General features: G+C 46.2%; 1 protein-coding gene across 1 annotated transcript in view; it reads right to left on the bottom strand.

Moving 5' to 3' along the window:
• LAMC2 (laminin subunit gamma 2) overlaps positions 1-18,839 on the bottom strand; it is a 55,567-nt gene extending 36,728 nt beyond the window's left edge. The window contains exons 1-3 of the mRNA XM_045811405.2: positions 17,962-18,839; positions 17,585-17,800; positions 407-595 (exon numbers count right to left, since the gene is read on the bottom strand). Coding sequence (XP_045667361.1) covers positions 407-595; positions 17,585-17,663 — 268 coding nt within the window. The 5' untranslated portion in view covers positions 17,664-17,800; positions 17,962-18,839. The remainder of the gene's footprint in view (positions 1-406; positions 596-17,584; positions 17,801-17,961) is intronic.
• Between the last annotated feature and the right edge of the window lie 853 nt (positions 18,840-19,692).

The following is a 19,692-nucleotide window of genomic DNA, read 5'->3' as shown; positions in this document are numbered from 1 at the left end:
CCCCGCGACTCCCTCATTCTGTAACTGCAAGTCTGTGTCTCCCTCTCCCCTTCTCCCGTGTCGCCCATCGCCCCACTTCCCTCCCTTCCAGCGAGGGTCAGTTTGTTCTCTGAATTTATAGGTCTGATTCTGCATTTTTAAAAAGTTTATGTATTTATTTAAGTAATCTCCACGCCCAACATGGGGTTCAAACTCATGACCCCGGGATCAAGAGTCGCGTGCTCTTCTGACTGAGTCAGCCAGGCGTCCCTGATTCTGCTTTTTTTTTTTTTGTTTATTCGTTTGTGGGGTTTTGTTATTGCTGTCATTCCACTTCTGAGCGAAAGGATCTGGTATTTGTCTTTCTCAGTCTGACTTATTTCACTCAGCATGCTCCGCTCGGGGCAGCCACGTCGCCGCACACTACCTTTGGTGTGACAGTTGCAGGGCAGACAGCGGTCCCTCTCCCTCTGTCGGTAGAACCCGTCCTTGCACCGCTCGCAGCGAGGGCCATCCGTGTTGTCGTTGCAGTTCAGGCAGCGGAATCCATTCCCTGTGTGTCTGTGGAGCTCGGCATCAAAGACGCACTGCCTGGACTTCCCGTTGCAGTCACAGACTAGGGGTGGGAGGGGGGAAGACATCGCTCGTAAGAAGCTCAGAGACAATGTTATTGTTATTAATATAAATTACGGACGGGGCACTAAGTAGTCGTGCTAACGACTTGGAGTAAGCTAAGGAGGAAATGGGTCGAATGAGGATTGTGAGAGTCCTTGCCCCCCCCCCACCCCAAAGGAAGCAGGAGCTCCGCTGGGGCTAGGGTGCTGTCAGAGAGAACGTGAGCTCAGGGTGGCCCAACTGTCCCATTCCTCAAGAGACACCAACCATCTCACATGATGTATTTTTATGTAAAAAATCCTGATTTACATATTTGCAGGGCGTTTTTAAAACCCAGTGCAACCCCTAGAACAAGTCTACGGGCTAAAGAAGACCTGAGGGGCGCCAGCGTGTGCGCTCTGGCACAACTGTCTAACAGCGGGTGTGTCATCTGTCCCTCTGTGATGGTCAAGGCTGAGGAGCCAATATGAGTGTCTGGACAGGTATCTCCCTCCGCCCCTCTCTGTGCCTCGGTGGCCCTCCCAAAGCCACATGTCAAAGAGAACCAGAGTCCCCTGAAGAATACATTTTCGCAAGTGTCCGGGAAAGTTCACCCCATTGATGTTCTGAAGACACTCCTGGAGTGACACCCCCGTGGGGGACCTAAAAGCCAGTGAGGTAACATGTGGAAATACTCAGCATTGTTCCCGGCGCAGAGCAGACACTCAAAAAATGTTTCAGCCACAGCTCAGAAGAGAAAGGTGATAAGCCTTGAGGTTAAAAGAATTGGATCCAATAAATACCAGTTCTGCTGTTTTCCCGGGCAAATCTCTTCAACTCCCTGAATCTCTTTTCTCTTATAAATGCGGAAGGCATTACCTGCCTCCCTGGATTGTTGAGAGGATCTCATTGAGAAAAGAACATCAAGTCCTTCCCATCTGCTACTTCACTTACACAACACAGGGAGACAGGCGCTGCCTCAGAGGAGAAAAATGCCGTCCAGAAGGTTAAGTAACTTGACCCGGTGGAGAGCTGGGGTTTGAACCTGTGTCTGATGCCAAAATCCACTTTCTTGCCACCGAGCACACTATCTGCATTGGCCATGTGGCCTCAATAACAGTCTGTTTCTAGAACTGCCTAGGGCCACAACTTACCCAGAGCACTGATAAAAAGATTCGACGAATGGGTCAACAACGCGCACTGAACAGCTGCCCTGTGCGGGCCGTGTCAGGCTCTGAAGGGGCAAAGGTGATGAAGTGAACCCATGAGCTTCCCAAGCGACTTCCTCACCACACGCGGTTCCTACAACTCGCTCTCTAATCTGGGGAAGTGAACTGACATCTCTGCAGAGCCCGCTCTATCTCTAGACCTTCCCAGGCATCCGCTCGGTCACTTCTCACAGTAACACTTCAATGTGAGCTTTGTCACCCCCATTGACTGGCTGAAGAAACGAACGCTCAGCGACAGTGGATATCTTGCTTCAAGTCACACGGTTGAATGGCAACCATATCATTTGCTCCGAGGTCTGTCCAACCACAAAGCCCTCACCCTCCCATTTCACCCCTGCTTCTCAAGAATCTGGTTGCCACTCGGCATGGAGGTGTTCCTTCTAGAAATTCCTCACATGGGCTTCTTCAGCCCCTACTCAAATCTTGTCCCTCCACAGACAGCACTGGTTGTAATAAATTATTTATTTGTTTTTTTGAGTTTTAAATCTGCCTCCCTCCCTGGAATTTTTACTATGTGTTCTTGTTGTTCCCTGGAACACGCACACACACACACACACACACACACACACACACACGTACTCCCTTCTCCATTTACTTATTTTATTTCGGACATTGTTTTACAAGCACAGTAGCAGCCGAAACTTTGACCATCTGAAGACGGTGACAACATCTCCCTCTTTAGCCTTCTCTCCTTCTGGTTACACTGGAGACCTATCACCCCCAGGTCTTTCAACCACATCCCGTGTCACTATTTCTAGATTCTTCTTGACTGTCCTCCAAGGAACATACTCTAATTTCCAATGTCTTTCTTGAAATGGCCAGAATTTATGACAGCACTCCAAGTATGGTCTGAACAGCTCAGCTTGCAACACGACTGGACACTGTAATGCCAGGGACACAATTTAACATTGCGTTAAACTTACAGCATACTAAGTTTGCGCTCAATTCAGACTCCCAGGTCTTTCTCACCAAACTGGTGCCAAGTCGAATCTTCCCCAATGAATGCTTGTGTAACTGATTTTTTGGATTCCGAACGGATGTGCCACACAGCTGTCATGTGCTGTGAAATCACCGAGTACATCGTTAGGCACGTACAAGAGCTAAGTCCAGCAGCCAACGACCCTTGCGAGGTTACCCGGCTGGGTGGCCCAGTGTGCCAGTGCCCTCCCAGCCCTGGGTGCCTTTGGAGGGCAATCTCCAAATAATCACAACATTTTCGTTGTGCCTCTCTTCACCCAGAACAAACTTTTGGCTGATACTAGTTAACTTGATAAGGATAGCTCATGAAATATTTATTCAGAGCAATATTTTAAAAATAGACAACCTGCTTATCAATTAACTTTCAATACCTCCCTCCCCTTCTGTCCTTTCTCCTTTCAGGCTCTACATTGGGGGGAAGAAAACAAAACAAAACAAAAAACAAAAAAACCCCAGCTGTGTTCTTCCTTTAAACCCCCAGGCTTCTGTGGGGGGGACATGGCACTTCCAGCAAGGAGGTCAGCAGCCAGCAGCTCCACTCTGGAACTTGCCCTGGGCCGAATCCCCCTCCTCTGTCACCTGAGTTTCCGTGAAAGCCCAGGGTTGTGCTGACTGGAGTGAGGGATGCGGAGGCCTTGTGCCCGGGTGTGTATCGGCCCTCCGGGTCTGCACAATGTGAGCAGTGCACCAGGACACCCCCCAGCCTTGCCTGCAGAACCTCGAGGTTTCCAAGCTGCACCGAGCTCAGCACTTAGCCGAACTGCACTTTGCTTAATATTGACTCTTCGGAACAGTCACACCCGGAGGAGGAGAGCAGAGAGTTTGTTCCTTTTGCATGGGATGACCCCCTTCGTCACTGCAGCATCTGAAACATGGTCTCTCTCAAATCACCTTCCGAATTTAGACTAACTTCCCTAAAACTAAGTATTACTTGTGCTCACTGCGGGGGCGGAAAAAGAATCTTTTTGTTTCAAATTCCAGAATATTCTTGCAATTTGTTAATAAAATAGGCCTCCTACAGCTGGAGCCTGGTCTTTTTTATTCCGTGACCCATTCCTGCCTCGCCATGGGCCCGGGCACACTGGCTGCAGAAGGGCACTGCCATGCTGGGAGCGGGGATGCAGGGAGCAGCGGGGACTCTGCCAGAAGGGCTGGCGGGGAAGCAGCCCACCGCAGCCACGGGGGGACCCTGCCCACTGTGGTCAGCACTTCCACTTAGGTTTCTAAAGAAGACAGAAATCTGGCTTTGTGTATGACATCTACAGATTTTTAAGTGGGGGCAAAATTTTTTTTTCTTAAATTTCTGTTTGAAATAAAGCTGTGTCCAAGGGCGAATCTTTGCATTTGATTCTGCTCTTATAACAGGCAGAAAACACTGTCATGCTTTACAAAAAGGAGAAATGGGGCCCTTGTCTATGGCACAGTGGCCTGGTCATAGTGGGTATCTGATGTTTTTTGTTGTTGTTGTTTGTGTGTTTGTTTGTTTTTAAGATTTTATTTGTTTATTTGAGAGAGAGAGAGCTAGCATCAAGGGTGGGGAGGGGCAGAGGGAGAGAGAGAAGCGGGCTCCTGGCTGAGCAGGGAGCCCAATGCAAAACTTGATCCCAGACCCCTGGGATCATGACCTGAGCCGGAGGCAGACACTTAACCGACTGAGCCACCCAGGTGCCCTATATGATGGTTTGTGTTTTTTTTTTTTTTTTTTATGAACAAATGAATAAATGTTCTCTTGAACTTCAGGAAACCCCTAGGTGTGTTTCTACCACCGAAAGGACTCTATGTGTCCCCACATGTCTGGACCTGCCTTAAAAAAACAAATACTAATACTTGGCAGTCACTCTCTTCCCTATTCCTTGAAAGGATGCTTTTCTCGACAGAAGCTCAGTCCAGAAAACAACCTTGCTTGGTAACTTATAATACAATGTTTTATTTAGGTTAATATAAGCCTTGGCTATATTTTCAAACAGGAAGAAATTCTTAAGATGTTTATTATACTTTCCTTGTTTTATATTTAGCCTTGTTCAATTTCATGTCTAGAATTTTCTTTTCATTTTTATCTTATAATTGACTTGCTATCTTTCCAAATTTCATAAATAGGCTGTCTAGTTTCCATCAAGGAATCTTGACACAAAGACATGTGATGGAAGTATAAAGACGGGCATCTTGGGCATTTCCTGGGTTGCCTGGGAAGCATTTATTAAGGGTCCATTCACTCAACAAATACGTATGGGGCATCTAGTATGTACCAGGTGCTGTTCCAGGCACTGGGGATACAGCGGTAAACGAAACCAATCAATGTCCCAGCCCTCGTGGAGTTTTCATGCAAGCCAGAGGGAAAGAAAATAAACAAGATAGAGAATAAAAAAGAGAATAAACAGAGAATATTGGGATAGTGATATCTGTTAAGGAGAAATACATAAAGCAGTGAAAGGAAATAGGAAGTTGCAAGGGGAGGAGGAAAGTGAGGAGGAAAGAAAGGTTGAAGTACCATAAGCTGGTTTTTTTTTTTTAACGATTTTATTTTTTTAAAGGAATCTCTACACCCAACATGGGGCTCGAGCCCACAACCCTGAGATCGAGAGTCACCCGCTCTACCGACTGGGCCAGCAGGCACCCCTGGTTTACTATTTTATTTCTATTTTGATGCTGTTCTGTTCATGAGCTTTATCCATTTATCTATTAGATGTGATGTTTCTCTTACAAATTATGAATTATTTACCTAACACATGTATCAAACTATTCCTCTTTCATTTTGTGACATATTTTACCCCTCTTGATAAATCTCCTTTCTCTCCAAAATCCCTCACTGATAGATTTTGCTTTACTGGTTCTTACTCCTTTTCCCCCTTGCTTCTTCTGTCCTTGGTCACTGAGATGTACATTTATTTAGTTCATTTAATAAATACCACTTCCCACCTGACAGGGAGGCTGCACTGGGCACTTGGACTTCATGAGCCAGCATGATTTCAAAACAGGGAGATGCCAATGTTTTACTTTGTCAAATAAGAGATTAAATATGTATAGATTTAATAAATATATTGAGCTTTATATTGAGCTTTCTCAAACACTCGTCACATTATCCACGTTTTCCTTATTTCACATGGACAGACATGGGTCTGGGACCCGGCGTTCACTTATCACCGTAGCAGAAAAAACAGACACAAGTCACTCTGGGACCCTGAACAGACCCAGAGCCTTGTAGTGCCCTGGAATCAAGATGGGCAGTTTTCTCTCCCTCTTTCACTGAGCTCAGTGTCACAGGTGCCAGGTCCTATCCATTGTCTTATTTGGCTATTCCTTTGTACTGTGCTTTTCCAAGCGAGGGCCATGTCTGCAAGCTTCTGTCCTGTCCTCTCTCGGTGCCCCCTCTCCAGCTCCCCCCATCCTGGTCTCTGGCAGCCGGGGCTCTCTCCACAGCTAAAGGAATGAGATTCATCGAACTGACCTCAAGCCCTGTGTAAACGCGTGGGAGACCAAGTCATGTCCCTCAGGTTTTCACGTGCTTCTCCCAGTCCAGTAGCGCGTGGGTGGTTTTTGTGTCTGACGGTGCTGGCGCTGCTCCTTGGCACCCGAGCATTTATTATAATAATAACTATAATGGCATACCGTCGCGACCCTCAAGGTGCTTCTTAGAGAAGCCCGCCAGGCAGCCAGACAGGCTGATCCACCCACCACCACCCACGCCCCCCAGACACAGATCCGAGAGCTGGGCAGCCCTCTGCAAACAATGGAGCAAGGTGTGCAGAACCCCTCGGGCTCACTTCACAGCACTCCCACCCTCACTCACACTCACGGCTCCAACAGGTTGAGACAGGAAGCCCAGGGCAAAGGCTGTTTCCAAGCTGCATCCTTAGGAGAATGAAAGGAAACCGAACACACTTCCTAGGGTTGTACTGTCGCAGAGCCTCGGCATAATCAGCCTCATGGTGGCCGTGCATCAGGACCTCATTTTAAATTTCCCATAGGAAACACTGCAAGCAGTTACGAGAAATTGTAGCAACTTGGCCTTAATACAATCATTTGCGTCTAAGCCGATCTTCTTTGTGGTTCTAAACTTAAAAACGTGCTCTGCTTTTCACCCGTGTGACTTAACAATTTATGGGATCACCGTCTTTTTAGTGCTCTAACAAGTAACAACAAATTTAAAAATCCAAAGCTCCTTTCAAAACCCTGTGGGTTTGGTGCTGCCGACCTCTCCAACTTCCTCTCATTCCTCTTTGTCTCCCTCTCTCTCTGGGCACCAACACACAGACCCTTCATGAGTTCTGGAAAGCACCCCCTTCCTCCCACCGCAGGCCTCTAGGCTTGCTATTTCCTTTGCCAGGAGGGCTACTCCTCCACAGCCTTTTCCAAGTACCTAACAAAAGGCCTGGGGCTGTGACGGCTGGGAGGAAGGAAGGAAGGAAGCAAGGCAGGCAGGCGGTTTGACGTTAAGAAAAGCCAAAAAAGCACCTGAAATCTCCCAGGAGTCAGGGTCCCCATATGAAATTTTCTCAACACGATACACCAAGTGTTCATTGTCTACATACATGGCATTCAGCATACATTGAAAAAGCTACTGTTTCAACCGAAAAACAAAAAAAAGCATGGTTCGATGGAAACAAAGAATTGCGAGAAGGTGATAGTTTCAGTTAGAGGGAGTGTCTCAGACTTTCAGGTTTGCTCTCACGCCAGAGGAACTACTCCCGCGTCCTGACAGCCTGCGCACCGGTGGTGGTCCGCGAACCCGGAGCCCCGAGCTGCGCTAACGCCCCGAGGGCAGCAAGGCCAGAGCGAGGCGGGCGGAGGGGCCGGGGGTGAGGCCGGCCGAGGCCGTGAGATCAGCTTGCCGGGGTCGGGCAGCCAGGACAGGCAGTGCACTTGGCTGGCGCGCGGGACGACCTCAGGGGCTAGGAATCCGGCGTCGTGTTGGAACCTGGCAGCGCGCGCCGGCTGCCCGCGCCCACAGCCCTGCCGCCCGGGGCCTCCGTTCGCTGCTCCGTGCTCATGCTGACTCAGTTACACGCAGCACGTTTGGGAGTCCCCTGTGATCGCCTGTGGAGGAGTTCCTGCGGGGATGGCACTCCATTCGCTTCCTTATTTAGAGGAAAGGTGTGCGCCCCCCGCCAGCGTTTTGTGCCCCTCGTTCCCTTTCGGAGAGAGACGCCAAATCTTTTTCTGTCCTTCCCTTTTGAAACTGTCTTCCCTGGGACCCTATGAGGCCATCCTATCAGGTTTCCTCCTGGCTTCTGACCTTGTCCCCAAGTCTTTGTGGCTCCTCTCCTTACATGAACTCTAAATGTTGGGGTTGCTCCAGGCTCAATCCTGAACCTCCACGAGGCCTCACTCTCACCCCAGCCAAGGGCTTGGATAACCGTGATAGATCCTGACTGGGTCACCAAGGTCCTTCCTGGCCCAGACCAGCCACCCGCCTGACATTTCCAACCGGTGGCCTTGCGAGCTCTTTACACAGAACATGTTTAAAACCAACCTTGTAGTTGTCATCCCTTTAAGTCAAAAGGCTGGAAGCTATCCTTATAGGTTCTCCATCCTTACTTGTCCATATTGACGCAACACCAAATTTTATTGATATAACCCACCACATAGCTCAAGCCCATCCAAGTCTATGTCCATAATAGCCCCTCTCACGCAAACCCCATCACTTCTTGCCTACACGACTTCTTAACCGAATTCCCTACTTCTCCTGCCTCCACCCAGCAGTCAGAACACCTTTCCAAAATACAAATTCTACCAATACCTCTCTGGTACCTTTCCTTTACTTTTAGGATAAAGACCCAGAATTCCTTAACATTGCCACAAAGACTTCCAATGGTCTAATCCTACCTACTTTTCCAGCTTAATTTCATGTAACACTCCCCACTGGGACATCTTCACCTCTCTCCCATTCATTTCATTTATACCTCATTTTATGTCTTCAGTTCCTCTGGCTTCTTAAAATTCTTGCTTTGTAAAGGAAAAGCATCACGGTGGGGAGAGGGGAATGGGGCTAAGATGCCACCGCCATCTTCCCTTTTGTTTGTTCAAAGCAATTACGCTAAAAATTCAACCTTCATTTCTCCTATTGACTATTACCCCCTTCCTTTGAGTCAAAGAGCTGGCCTCCCGTAAACTGGCAACACTTTTCTGCTCAAAGATAGCAATTGGCACCTCCGTGAAGTCCGTCGTAACGAGGTTCGTCAACAGGAAGTCCAAATGTAAAGCATTAGACTGAAAGTGGTGAATAAAATGAACGTTGAGGAGAGTATACTCACATTTTTAAAAAAACCCAAAACCTGGCAAATGTTTATCTCCAGAACAAAAACAATTATTGAAAGCGTCCTCCAAGTAGCAATCAATTCTAAGGTATTTTTGGTTATTTTTTCAAATACGCAAATTGCACATTACTTACAAAACCTAAAGCAAGATACAACTGACATCTATCTGGTGGATACCAAAGGCATTGGTAGCTATCATCCTATTTGCCAAAATTGAATTCTCCAAACCTGAGATACTCAAGATGACAAGATGAGTATTTTTATTGTATTACACCTACATGTAATGATGAAAATGCTTGTAAGTATTTTCTAGTTTTAAAACCTCCTTCTTGAGATTTTTCTTTCCAAGATTTAATATGTCTCTCAGGTTGGGTGAGAATCTGAAGATTTCTTCATTTAAACTAATCTTGAAATATTATGGTTTAATGTGTGAATGTCTGCTTCCAGCTTCATCTTTTTAAGACATGTCACAATATGTGTTCTAATTAAAATTTAAAACTGAAGTGGCACTTTCCTCACTAAAGAGTTTTTAAACTGAATTCAGTTTTTCTCTCACATTTTTCACAGCTGCCTTTTTTCTTTTCTTTTTTTTTTTTAAGATTTGATTTATTTATTTGAGAGAGAGAGAGCATGAGCCAGGGGTGAGGGGCAGAGGGAGAGGGAGAAGCAGACTCCCCACTGAGCAGGGAGCCCGCTGCTGGGCTGGGGGCTCGATCCCAAGACCCCAGGATCATGACCTGAGGCGAAGGCAGACGCTTAACAGACTGAGCCACCCAGGCGCCCCATACTCTTAATAGTCTAAAGTCATCAAGAGTCAATGAAATTCAGATCCCCACATTTTCCTTTTGAATGATTACAACTTAAAAAGAGTCACCTAGTTTCACTAAGAGTTCATAGCACATTATATTACAACTTAGACTTGGAAAAGGCCCAGGTGGACTGCAGACACTTGGCGTCGTAAGGCCTACACCAGGAGACCACATCTGGAGATGTCTTCCCCTAATGCTCCACCAGGGCCCAGGCGGATGGTAGGGAGAGGGAAAGAAAGTCCCAGCCAACAGGGGACACCAGTTGTCATCTAACCAGCAAAGGAGTTCAGGGTAAGGGAGGAGGCTGATGGCTCAGTCTGAGTGAGTTCAAAGGTGAAAGGGAAAAGAAGATTAGGACACGAGATATAGAAGAGTTTCTCCTTTTCTTACACCTGGCACGAGAACGGGCTCTACACCAAGACAGCTGGTGTCAGCTACAGTATGGAGACTCAGTGAGCAGGCACGGTAAGGGTTCCACGTGCAAAAATTCAACACCCCACATCCTTCTGACCACACAAGCAGCGATTTCTATGAAATCATCTATGAAGAAAAGCATTTCAATATAAAAAGCATATTTGACTAACTTCAAAGAGTATGGTATTCACCGAGCATTTTCTACACAACTCAACAAAAGGTATCCTATGCCCTTTTAAGAGCAGCTGAAATAAAGAAAGGTAGAGTGTTCAGGACAGCTAGAGGTGACATGAAGCAATGAGGACCAAAGGGGGAAAAAAAACTGGGCATAAGGAGTCTGGGTAAAGAAAAGCTAAAAAGGAAATTCTGATTTGTATTGAATTGCTTTTCAGAGTATATATTAAATGTGGTTTTTCAATCATTTAAATTCATATTTTGTTGGCTCCTTTAAAAAAAAAAGTTACCAAATAAATACTTGCTCTTTAAACACTGAATTGCTTTTAGGAACAATATATTTTTGTACAAGGAGATTAGCCATAGACTTTTTGCTGTCCCTACAGCCCTCCGCAAAGATACACCCATGGAGGTAAGTGCATGCTTACTCTGCCCCATTATAGCTCTCAGTGTGACAAAAGAATGAGGGTAATTCACGTACACTTACAATGTTGCGAAAATATGTATGGAGTACGTTTATAGCATCTTCCTTAGAGATTCCTTTCTGGAAGAAAATCCTTTTGAAAATCATAGATTAAAACTGTACTGCTTACAGTCAGAAGAATGAATCAAATGGTCTTTGAGGGGACCAAGCATTGTTTATATGTCCATAAAAAGAAGTAACAAATATCCCAAGAAGAGACTGGACCACGAAGGCTCCACCAGGGAGTGGGCGCCATGTGCCTTGCATCTCAGCTGGACAAACCCGCTGCTCCTCCAAAGTCCCCTCCCACGCCCGCTCAGCTGTGGCCTCACCTCGTTGCCCGTGGGCCTCAGCATGTAAACGCCCCTCCCACCATGAACTCCCCTCCCGTGAGGCAAGAGCAGAAACTTTGGATTACTGTTGGACCCACTGCCATTGCAAAGTAGACCAGTCTATCTGCGATGAGAAATGACCTTTCAACATTCCGAATCCCCTTTTAGCAAAAGCAAAATGGGTGATAATTTGAAATAGGAAATAAGTGTAAAGCTTTCATGGTCCATGTTCTGGCCATGGAACTGCCCTGATCCTGAAAGACTCTAAAACTCATACCAATGGTCTCCAACAGGGAAAGAAAAATAGTCTCTGGACACAAATATGCATATATAGAGTCAAAATGTCAGCAGTTATTGAAGAACAATGACTGTTCAAACAAAAAGGCTTATCGCTGTCCCTCAACTCTCCTTTTATTTTTATTATTTTTTAACTGAGCCACCTGGTCAATTCCAAGCTGCATGAAAATCTGACAACAAAGTTGAACAACAAAAGAAAAAAAAAGAAAGAGAGAGAAAACTTAGTCATTTAAAATCTGTTCTCTTGTCAATGTCCCCACAAACTAGAGTTTGTGTTTGGTTGTACCCTGTGGTCCCCTGACAGTTTTGAAGGAAGGGCCACTATAGTGAGTCACGTACACAGAGACTTCTGAATAGACAGGACACAGAAGCCCCTACTAGAGACACAGGGATGTTCTTATAACAGATCAAGATTCCATCAAGTCTAGAAATTAATTCAAATGAAAAATTTTAAGAAGAATTGGAAATAAGCCAAGAAGCTGTCTTGTTAAAGAACATTCATCTAACAACCGAAATCTGGCCCCGTTACCAAGTGCGTGGCTCTGGTCAAGGCAATCACTGCTCTGTGCCTCAACTTGCCCATCTGTAAAGGAGGACTGCACATGCTAGGGCCCAGCTCCGTGATAACTAACTGTGAGAATTTGCACCATTCTTTACCTGGGGCCTGGGTATCATGTTCCTCATCTACAAATGAGAGACTCTCGTCCAGAACCTCTACGGACCACTCTCCTTTAGGACCATGATGCCGTAGGAAGAGAAAAAAGTGGGGAAATGCGCAAACCTTTTTGTAAGAAATGTCCCACCTACATGCAACTAAAGATATGAGTAACTGTTCCAATGTTTAAATTAGTGTGGGAAATGATTTGGCTGCAATTTAATTTTTTCTAGAATGTGAATACTGATGGCAATGAATACAAATAAAATCCAGAAAAGCAGCAGTTGGAATTCTGTAAATAGGTATAGGTCGACCTATACCTTCAGCTGGGGATCTCCACCTCTCCTGGGATACAGCAGAAGGAAAAGACTTGAGCCCTTCCATTGATCAGTGTAGGAGGAAGCACCATGCTCTTCTTCTCTCATAATTGTGACATAAGGAAGCACATGTTTGTTGGGGAGGCACGTATACAGACATACAGTCACCCACAGAAACAGAAAAGACTTAGCTTTGGGCTTTGGATATGATTCAAACATTACATCATGTACCTGGTGGTTATTATATTAGAACACAGCCCAGTAATGATTCAGTAATCCGCTAGGCCTAATTCGTGACTAAATTAGAATATTCCACAATCTATGGCACACCTATTTCTACAGCGGTCTGTAACAGATAATTCAAGACTTGTCCTTGGAAATTTCTTTAGGAAAAAAAAAGTCTATATAATTGAGCCACTAAGAACTTTAGTAGGAAAAATATTTCCAAGATTGCCTCGACAACTCAATTCTACGCTCCTGAGTTTCCCAGCAGCACAGATCACAAACCAACATTCTTCCTCAGCTCCTGGGACCAGTCGAGCTAAGCCAATGGCTGTCCCCAGCTCAGGACACCAGAATTTAAGCCTTCGTAGGAATTTCCAGCATACACTCCAACCCAGTTCTATACTCCGGTTTATTGCACATACTTGAATATAATAAGGTGGAGGTTTTTATTTTTCTGGGGTGGGGGGGAGGTCACATTTAAGTCTTTTCAAAATCTCCCCTAGTATGGGGCACTTTCTCAATTGCTTTTATTGTTAAAATATTATTTGGGGAAGACACATTAATTTGACATGACGTCAATCAATGTTTTGGACACTTATCAGTAAGAAAGAGGTCAGACTGTTGAACACAACTTTCATTTTCATACTTGTTCATTATCTCACAATGGCGAGTGCTGAAAGTTGTCATAAATAAACCTTTCACGATGATTATGCTGTGAAGATTACAGTGTGTGTTGAAGGATAGTTTTTAATCTGTGGACATTTTGAAAATGATGTGCTTTCCAGTGACAGCATCAAAAGCAGACTCAAATCGAGCTGCATCTCAAGCCACCTGGTCCGAAGTGAAGACGAAACCGTATTCGAGTTGTGTTAGATGCTAAGGTTGAGTCTGAATGTAATTAGTTCATGGAATGTGGGTTTACAAATTAATACTTGTAAGCTATTATTTTATAAATTTTGTGACTTTAAGTGGGTTTGTGAATTAATATGCTAAATGAAGCATAAAAAGACATGTGACCACTGCATCTGCACTGCTAAATGTTTTCATAATCCGGTTGGCCAAACCCCTTTTTTGGGGGCAGGACAAAGATTCTCCTGTTGAGAAGTGAGAGGCCAGCTTCTGTGGGTATATTCTCGAGAGCAACAGACTTGATGAATCTGTATGTGACACGATCTGGTGGCTGACAAAAGGCAAGGATAAGAAATGCTGTGAAATCTAATTTTGGAATTCCAATCTGCTTTGTTTGGGTCCCTTGTCAGGAATTCCATTTGTTTCATTGGGTAAAACCCGGGATTCATTCCAGCCGGAGCAGAAGGGCTCCTCATCACCTTTCTTGGGCTAATGAAAGGAGTCTCTTCAAAAATTTTACCACTTAAAACTCAGAAGGCGCCATATTGCCATTCAGCCCTGGCAAGGCAGTTAGTCATGTCATAGTAATACTGAACACGTAGTGGGTGCTTCCTAGGCACTGTGCAGAGTGCTTTATAGGTAATGATCACAACAGTTTATTTTCCTCATCTTAGAGATCAGGAACCTGAGTAACAGGGGAAGTAGCTTGTCTAACCCCCACAAATGGAAAATGACAGAGCTAGGACTTGAACCCAGGCCTGCACCTGTTTGCACGATGCTGTACCATTTCCACAGTTTAAGTAACAGAATCCATGGGAGAGTCTAAGTCTTTCCATGGGACCCTACCACTATCCACAGCACCTCATTTCCCACATCAGGCCATGGGAGAAATCCAGATTAGTGTTCTATAAACACCTTGGATTCTGAGCTTATCATTCTAGAATGATTGCTTCAAAACTTACCTGAGGGCTGGATCCAACCGTATCATTTTAGTCCTCATTCTTTGTGTATTCACATTCTTATACAAATAGCATGTATTATATCTACATTGCTGCAACTCTTCCTTGGGCTAGCAGAACACCCCCCTTTGACAATGTTCTCTTCTAACCTCAAGGCTCATTGCGCCCTATTCTGCTTCATTGTTGTTCCATCTCCTTGGTAAGTGTTGAGGTTTCTCTTACCTCGATGTCCCAGTAATCTCATCTATAGTCAGGGCTTTGTTTTCCACCACTGTTTTCAAGCTGTTCTAAACTTCAAAATCATAGTTCCAGCTCTTCACCAGGACTGTTGCGCATCTCCACTTGTGTCTCTGATTCAACAGATCCTCATAGGAACTCACCCCTTCCCCTTCATCCACTACCCAACCTTGCTCCCAAAGCCGATCCTTCCCTTTGAGCTCTCGTTTCCTTTCATGGCATCACTGTCTAACCAGTCACACTAACCTCAGACCCATCTTGGACTCTTCTTTAGTTCTCATGATTTCCCCTGACTTGTATCGCTAACACATGCTCGCTGGGTCACCAAATTCTTTCCATTTTACCTTCTAAGTGTCCTGTCATCTCCTTCCACTTTGCTGTTTCCACAACCACAATGAAAGCCTTCGTCATTTCTCATTTGGATTATTGCAATGGCCATTTGTCGCCCTCTCCCCCCTCAAGTCCATCCTCTAAGGCCTTCAGTGAGTGACTTTGCTAAGACACGAAGCTGACCAGGCCCACCCCTGGTTATAAACCATCCACAACTCTTCTTGACCTCTGGGGCACTACCCTAACTGCACAGCCTGGCACAGAAGGCTCCTCATAACCAGGTTCCTGGCTCCATTTCTAGTCTCATTCCTATCAACTTCTTGCCCCTTCTCCAGTCATGTGACCCACGTGAACTGTGATCCCGACTGATGGAGCTACACGGCACATTCTCTCACACCAACCGTGAGTTCCTGAAGGGAAGTCCTTATCTAGCTTACTGATCTCTGCAGGTCCAAGTTCACTATTTTTACCTGCACTGTTGGCTTCAGACTTTTTAAAGAAATGTGGTTCCAGGCATTTTAAGGCTCTTCGCAATAATTCCTCGTCCTTTCAACAACTCTGCCAGGTGGCACACTGCGCCCATGTAACAGGCAAAGAAGAAGATTCCAAGAAGCTGAGAAGCCTGAACGATTACTAATAAGAAACTAGTAAGTGGGTCAGCCAAAATTTGAAGCCAGGTCAGGCTGACTCTAAAGCCTGTGCTTGAGCTGAGACCATGCCTGTTTCACTGATGAGATCTAGCACCATAATTTCACCTTCAAGAGAACAACTTGGAAGCGATGTCATTGCTTTAGACTCCTAGGTGCAGCCCACAGGATGCCCAGAGGCAGGCCACTCTGGGGAGTGGCAAGTCCCATACTTTAGTTCAGCTTACGCTACATTCCAGCAACCCGTGAACAGAAGAGCATGGGTGCTCTATGAAGCTCTTTGAGGAGGGAGCCTAATATCTTAAGCAGCCCATCTCCAAGGAAGAGGAAAGTCTAGAAATGAGACTGAACACGGCTTCTGACTTACTGGTCTAGATGGAATACTCAGAGCTTATCTATCCTGGAGAAGTACGAGTCCAAGTCTGTCCTCCTGAGTCTGATTTTATTAAACAGTTGATCAAATCCTACATGTTTATTTCTGTTATCTAATCCTCACACCTATACCGGCGGGAAAATTGCTTCAATAATCACCCACTATGTAAAACATACCTACTAGCTGCCTTGGTACTTTTACAATGTGGTCCCAAAAGCTCCAGCCTGAGAAGCCCCAGATCAAGTGGCAGGTATAGCTCTCCCAACAGCTGGTGTGTGGCTTGTGCAAATCCATGTTGGTGTTTTTGCATTTTAAGCCAAGGGATATAGTAGTTGATCCAGAAGCAGTTCCTCTGAATTCTAATATTCGACGACTCTCCTTACTCTTAGGATGTTTCTCACTAGGTGAACTCTAAGGGACCTAACCTACATGATTATTTTCATAAGTGACTTTGGAACATGGTGGTCGGGGATGATGGGTTGGCTGTTAATTCCAAGAAGGAAAAAAAAAGAAAAGGACTGTATCAGTGCTTTCAAACACATGCTAAAGTGTCCATGCCATTCAAATATAATTCAGGCCAGCCATTTAGGGAAAGTCGAAGATAATTCCGTGCCTATGTGAACATTGTCTCATGTTCACGCATTCCCATGTGTGAAAATGACTCTTGGACCCATTGAAATGAGTACTGAAATGCCATCAGGTGCAGGAAGCAATATAAATATGAAAATTCAGGGTAATGAGCCATGCAGATATTATTGGTAAAACTCAGTGACGAGGAAAACATGGGTTATGTGTTGTCATAGCTGACACATGCCTATAGCAAACGGTTGCTAGGTTCTCAGCAAGTTTTGTTTACATCAGTGAGTTGAACTTCTCACGAAATGACAGCCGCTGGATCCCGAGCTAAGATCAAATGATCTATGACATAGGTGCCCAATAAGTGCCTGTTGAATATTATGTGAGAATACCTTTAAGAAGTAACGTTATGCAAAATAAAGCATCGCCAAGACTCCTACGGCTCAGTTTCCATCCCAAAGACGAACTGGGAATTCCAGAAGGGTTATTAGGCTCCTTTTCCATCTTTGTGGTGTTCACAGTCACAGAAAACATTCCCACCCAAATCCCGTCCACGAAAACGCATTACGGGAAAGAATGTATATGCCAACGTATTACTGATATTCTTGATCAAACCGGGGCCCACTGGTCCAAAACGCAATCAAGAAGGAACATTTGTAAAGGAAGGAAAATCCTGGTTTGGCACAACCTGCCGGCTTCACGTTGGAAACTCAAGACTGTATGTAACATTAGTCTTAGGTTAAACCCGATCTCCAGAGAAGCCCCAGATGCGGGAGGAGGAGGGAGCTCTAAAGAAGTTTCGACACAGTGGAAACCCTCGGAGGTGTGCTCAGCCATCAAGGCCGGTTACCAGCTCAGGGCTGCAACGTTTCCTCCGGGGGAAGCCGACTCACCTTCCCTCCTGGAGGTGGCCCGGGCTGCAGGCAGGAGGAGCGCCAGGCAGAGGCAGCCGCTCAGCCAGGGCGCAGGCATGGCCGGGCCGCGCGTCCGTCCGCCGCCGAGGGGTCTGCACGCGCCTCGCCGCCGCCGCCGGGTTCCACTCTGCGCTCCGCTCTGCCTGCCTTTTCCGTGATCAGGTGGTTTTATCGACTCTTCTACCTGACTCAGTCCTGACAGGAAGAGAGCCCGTGTTTCAGGGTGTGACTCACCTGTGAATAAGGAGGACCCAGCCCTCCGGAGGCAGACAAACACACAGGGCGCACTCGGCGCTGCAGCAGCGCTCCCCCCGCCGCGCGCCCCCCCCCCCCCCCCCGCCGCCAGAGTTGCACACCTGGCCCGGGCCGAGGGTGTGGCGCGGAGGCTGCGGCCCAGGGATCCTGCGGCAGGAACGGGCCAGGTCCCCACAGCCCGCCTCCTCTCCCGGGGTGGTCCGCCGCCCAAGGCACCGAGGTAGCCAGCTCCCAGCCTGCCCCTTCCTCAAACCGGGAGCCCCAGGCTCAAGGGCGCGAACTCAGAAACCAGGCGGCAGCCCGGATCGGCTCTGGTCTGAACGCCTGCAAGGGAGACAGGCCAGTCCGAGAGTCCAAACAGCAGCCCTCCGCCACCCCACCTGCTCTAACACTTCTTTCCTTCCGTCCCCATCACCAGGCTGGACGGAGGGCTTCTGTGCTGGGACCCCCTAACTTCCTGGTCACCTGGGCTGGAACTCACGAAGTCGCCTGTTGATTGGTTGGCCTCCCTGGAAGGCTGGTATCACCCTCTATTCCTACCGTCTAGTGCAGTCAGTGCTCAGTAAATGTTCTGTTGAACAGAATTATTCCTTTTACATCTTAGAGCGTTTTTCTGATACAGTTCTCTGTGGGCCCACAGAAAATGTTTGACAAGACTAAGGTGAGTGACCTCCAAGTCCATTGTGCTAAGTGAAGGGTGTGATATCCAGGAAACAGCAAATCTTGCTGTAGCCTACATTGTCTTTATCCCTGAGGAGGCTGGTGGCAATGATGGGGAGGCCGCTGCCAAACAGAAGCTTTGGTTCCTACTAGAGACTGAAGAACTCCCAGACTGGCCGTCTGGGTGGCTCAGTGGGTTAAGCTACCAACTCTTGATTTTGTCTCAGGTCCTGACCTCCCCTGGGGTGGTGGGATGGAGCCGGCTTTGGATTCCACTCTCAACGCACGGAGTCTGACTATCCCTCTCCCTCTGCTCCTCCCCCCCGCCTCTTTCTCTAAAATAAATAAATAAAGTCTTTTAAAAAAATAACTAACTAAATAAAAATCACCAGAGGTTTCTACGTTTTCAATATATATGTACAATCTGTCCAAAACCACCCCTCTCCTACTTTTCATCATCAAGGCCTGCAAAGGCTCCCAATAAATTGCTGTTCACTGACTAAATGAATGTTCTCTAGATAGTTCTACAGATGATAAGACAATACAACATAGTGCATGATTATGTGTCAAAAGGTGTTAGAAATTCAGTTTATGCATGTAATTGAGAGCAGTGTGGGCTGACTGGGACCGCTAGGGAGGGTTTTGTACAAAATGTGGACCATGAACTAGGTGTTTGGGAATAATCAGGATCTGAATACAGCACTGAAGAATCACACGATGAGACAGTTTACTGCAAACTGGCTACCGTCTACTCTAAAACCGCCAGCAACAAAAAATGAGGAATAGAAAGGAAACTCCAATTTTTCTCATCCCAAGCGTCTACTCTTCTCTTCCATTCTGTTCAGGATTCAAACAAATAACATAAAGATTTTCTCTCTCAAAACTCCTGGTGTCCAATTACTGCTACTGTTTCAGTTCCTGGAGACCAGGTCTTTATAATTTTCCCATCTAGGCGCGAGTACATTGTAGAGGCTGAAATCATGTCCCCGGGTCCCCGAGCCTTGCACTTGTACCCATCAGTGTTGTGCAATCCTCCACAGTCCTGCGAGAACAAGGAACAGAGCCCTGCAAAATAAAGTCTTGAAGGTAAATTTCATTTTAGCACAGATTATTATAGTTTACTATATATATAAAACATATATATTTTTTCACTCACCATCATTTTTGGATAG

This window comes from Ursus americanus, chromosome 2, assembly GCF_024610735.1.
Source record: "Ursus americanus isolate L20-20 chromosome 2, mUrsAme1.1.p, whole genome shotgun sequence".
Taxonomy (NCBI): Eukaryota; Metazoa; Chordata; class Mammalia; order Carnivora; family Ursidae; genus Ursus; species Ursus americanus.
The sequence above is the reverse complement of the archived record's forward strand: the minus strand, read 5'-3'. Positions and strand labels throughout refer to the sequence as shown.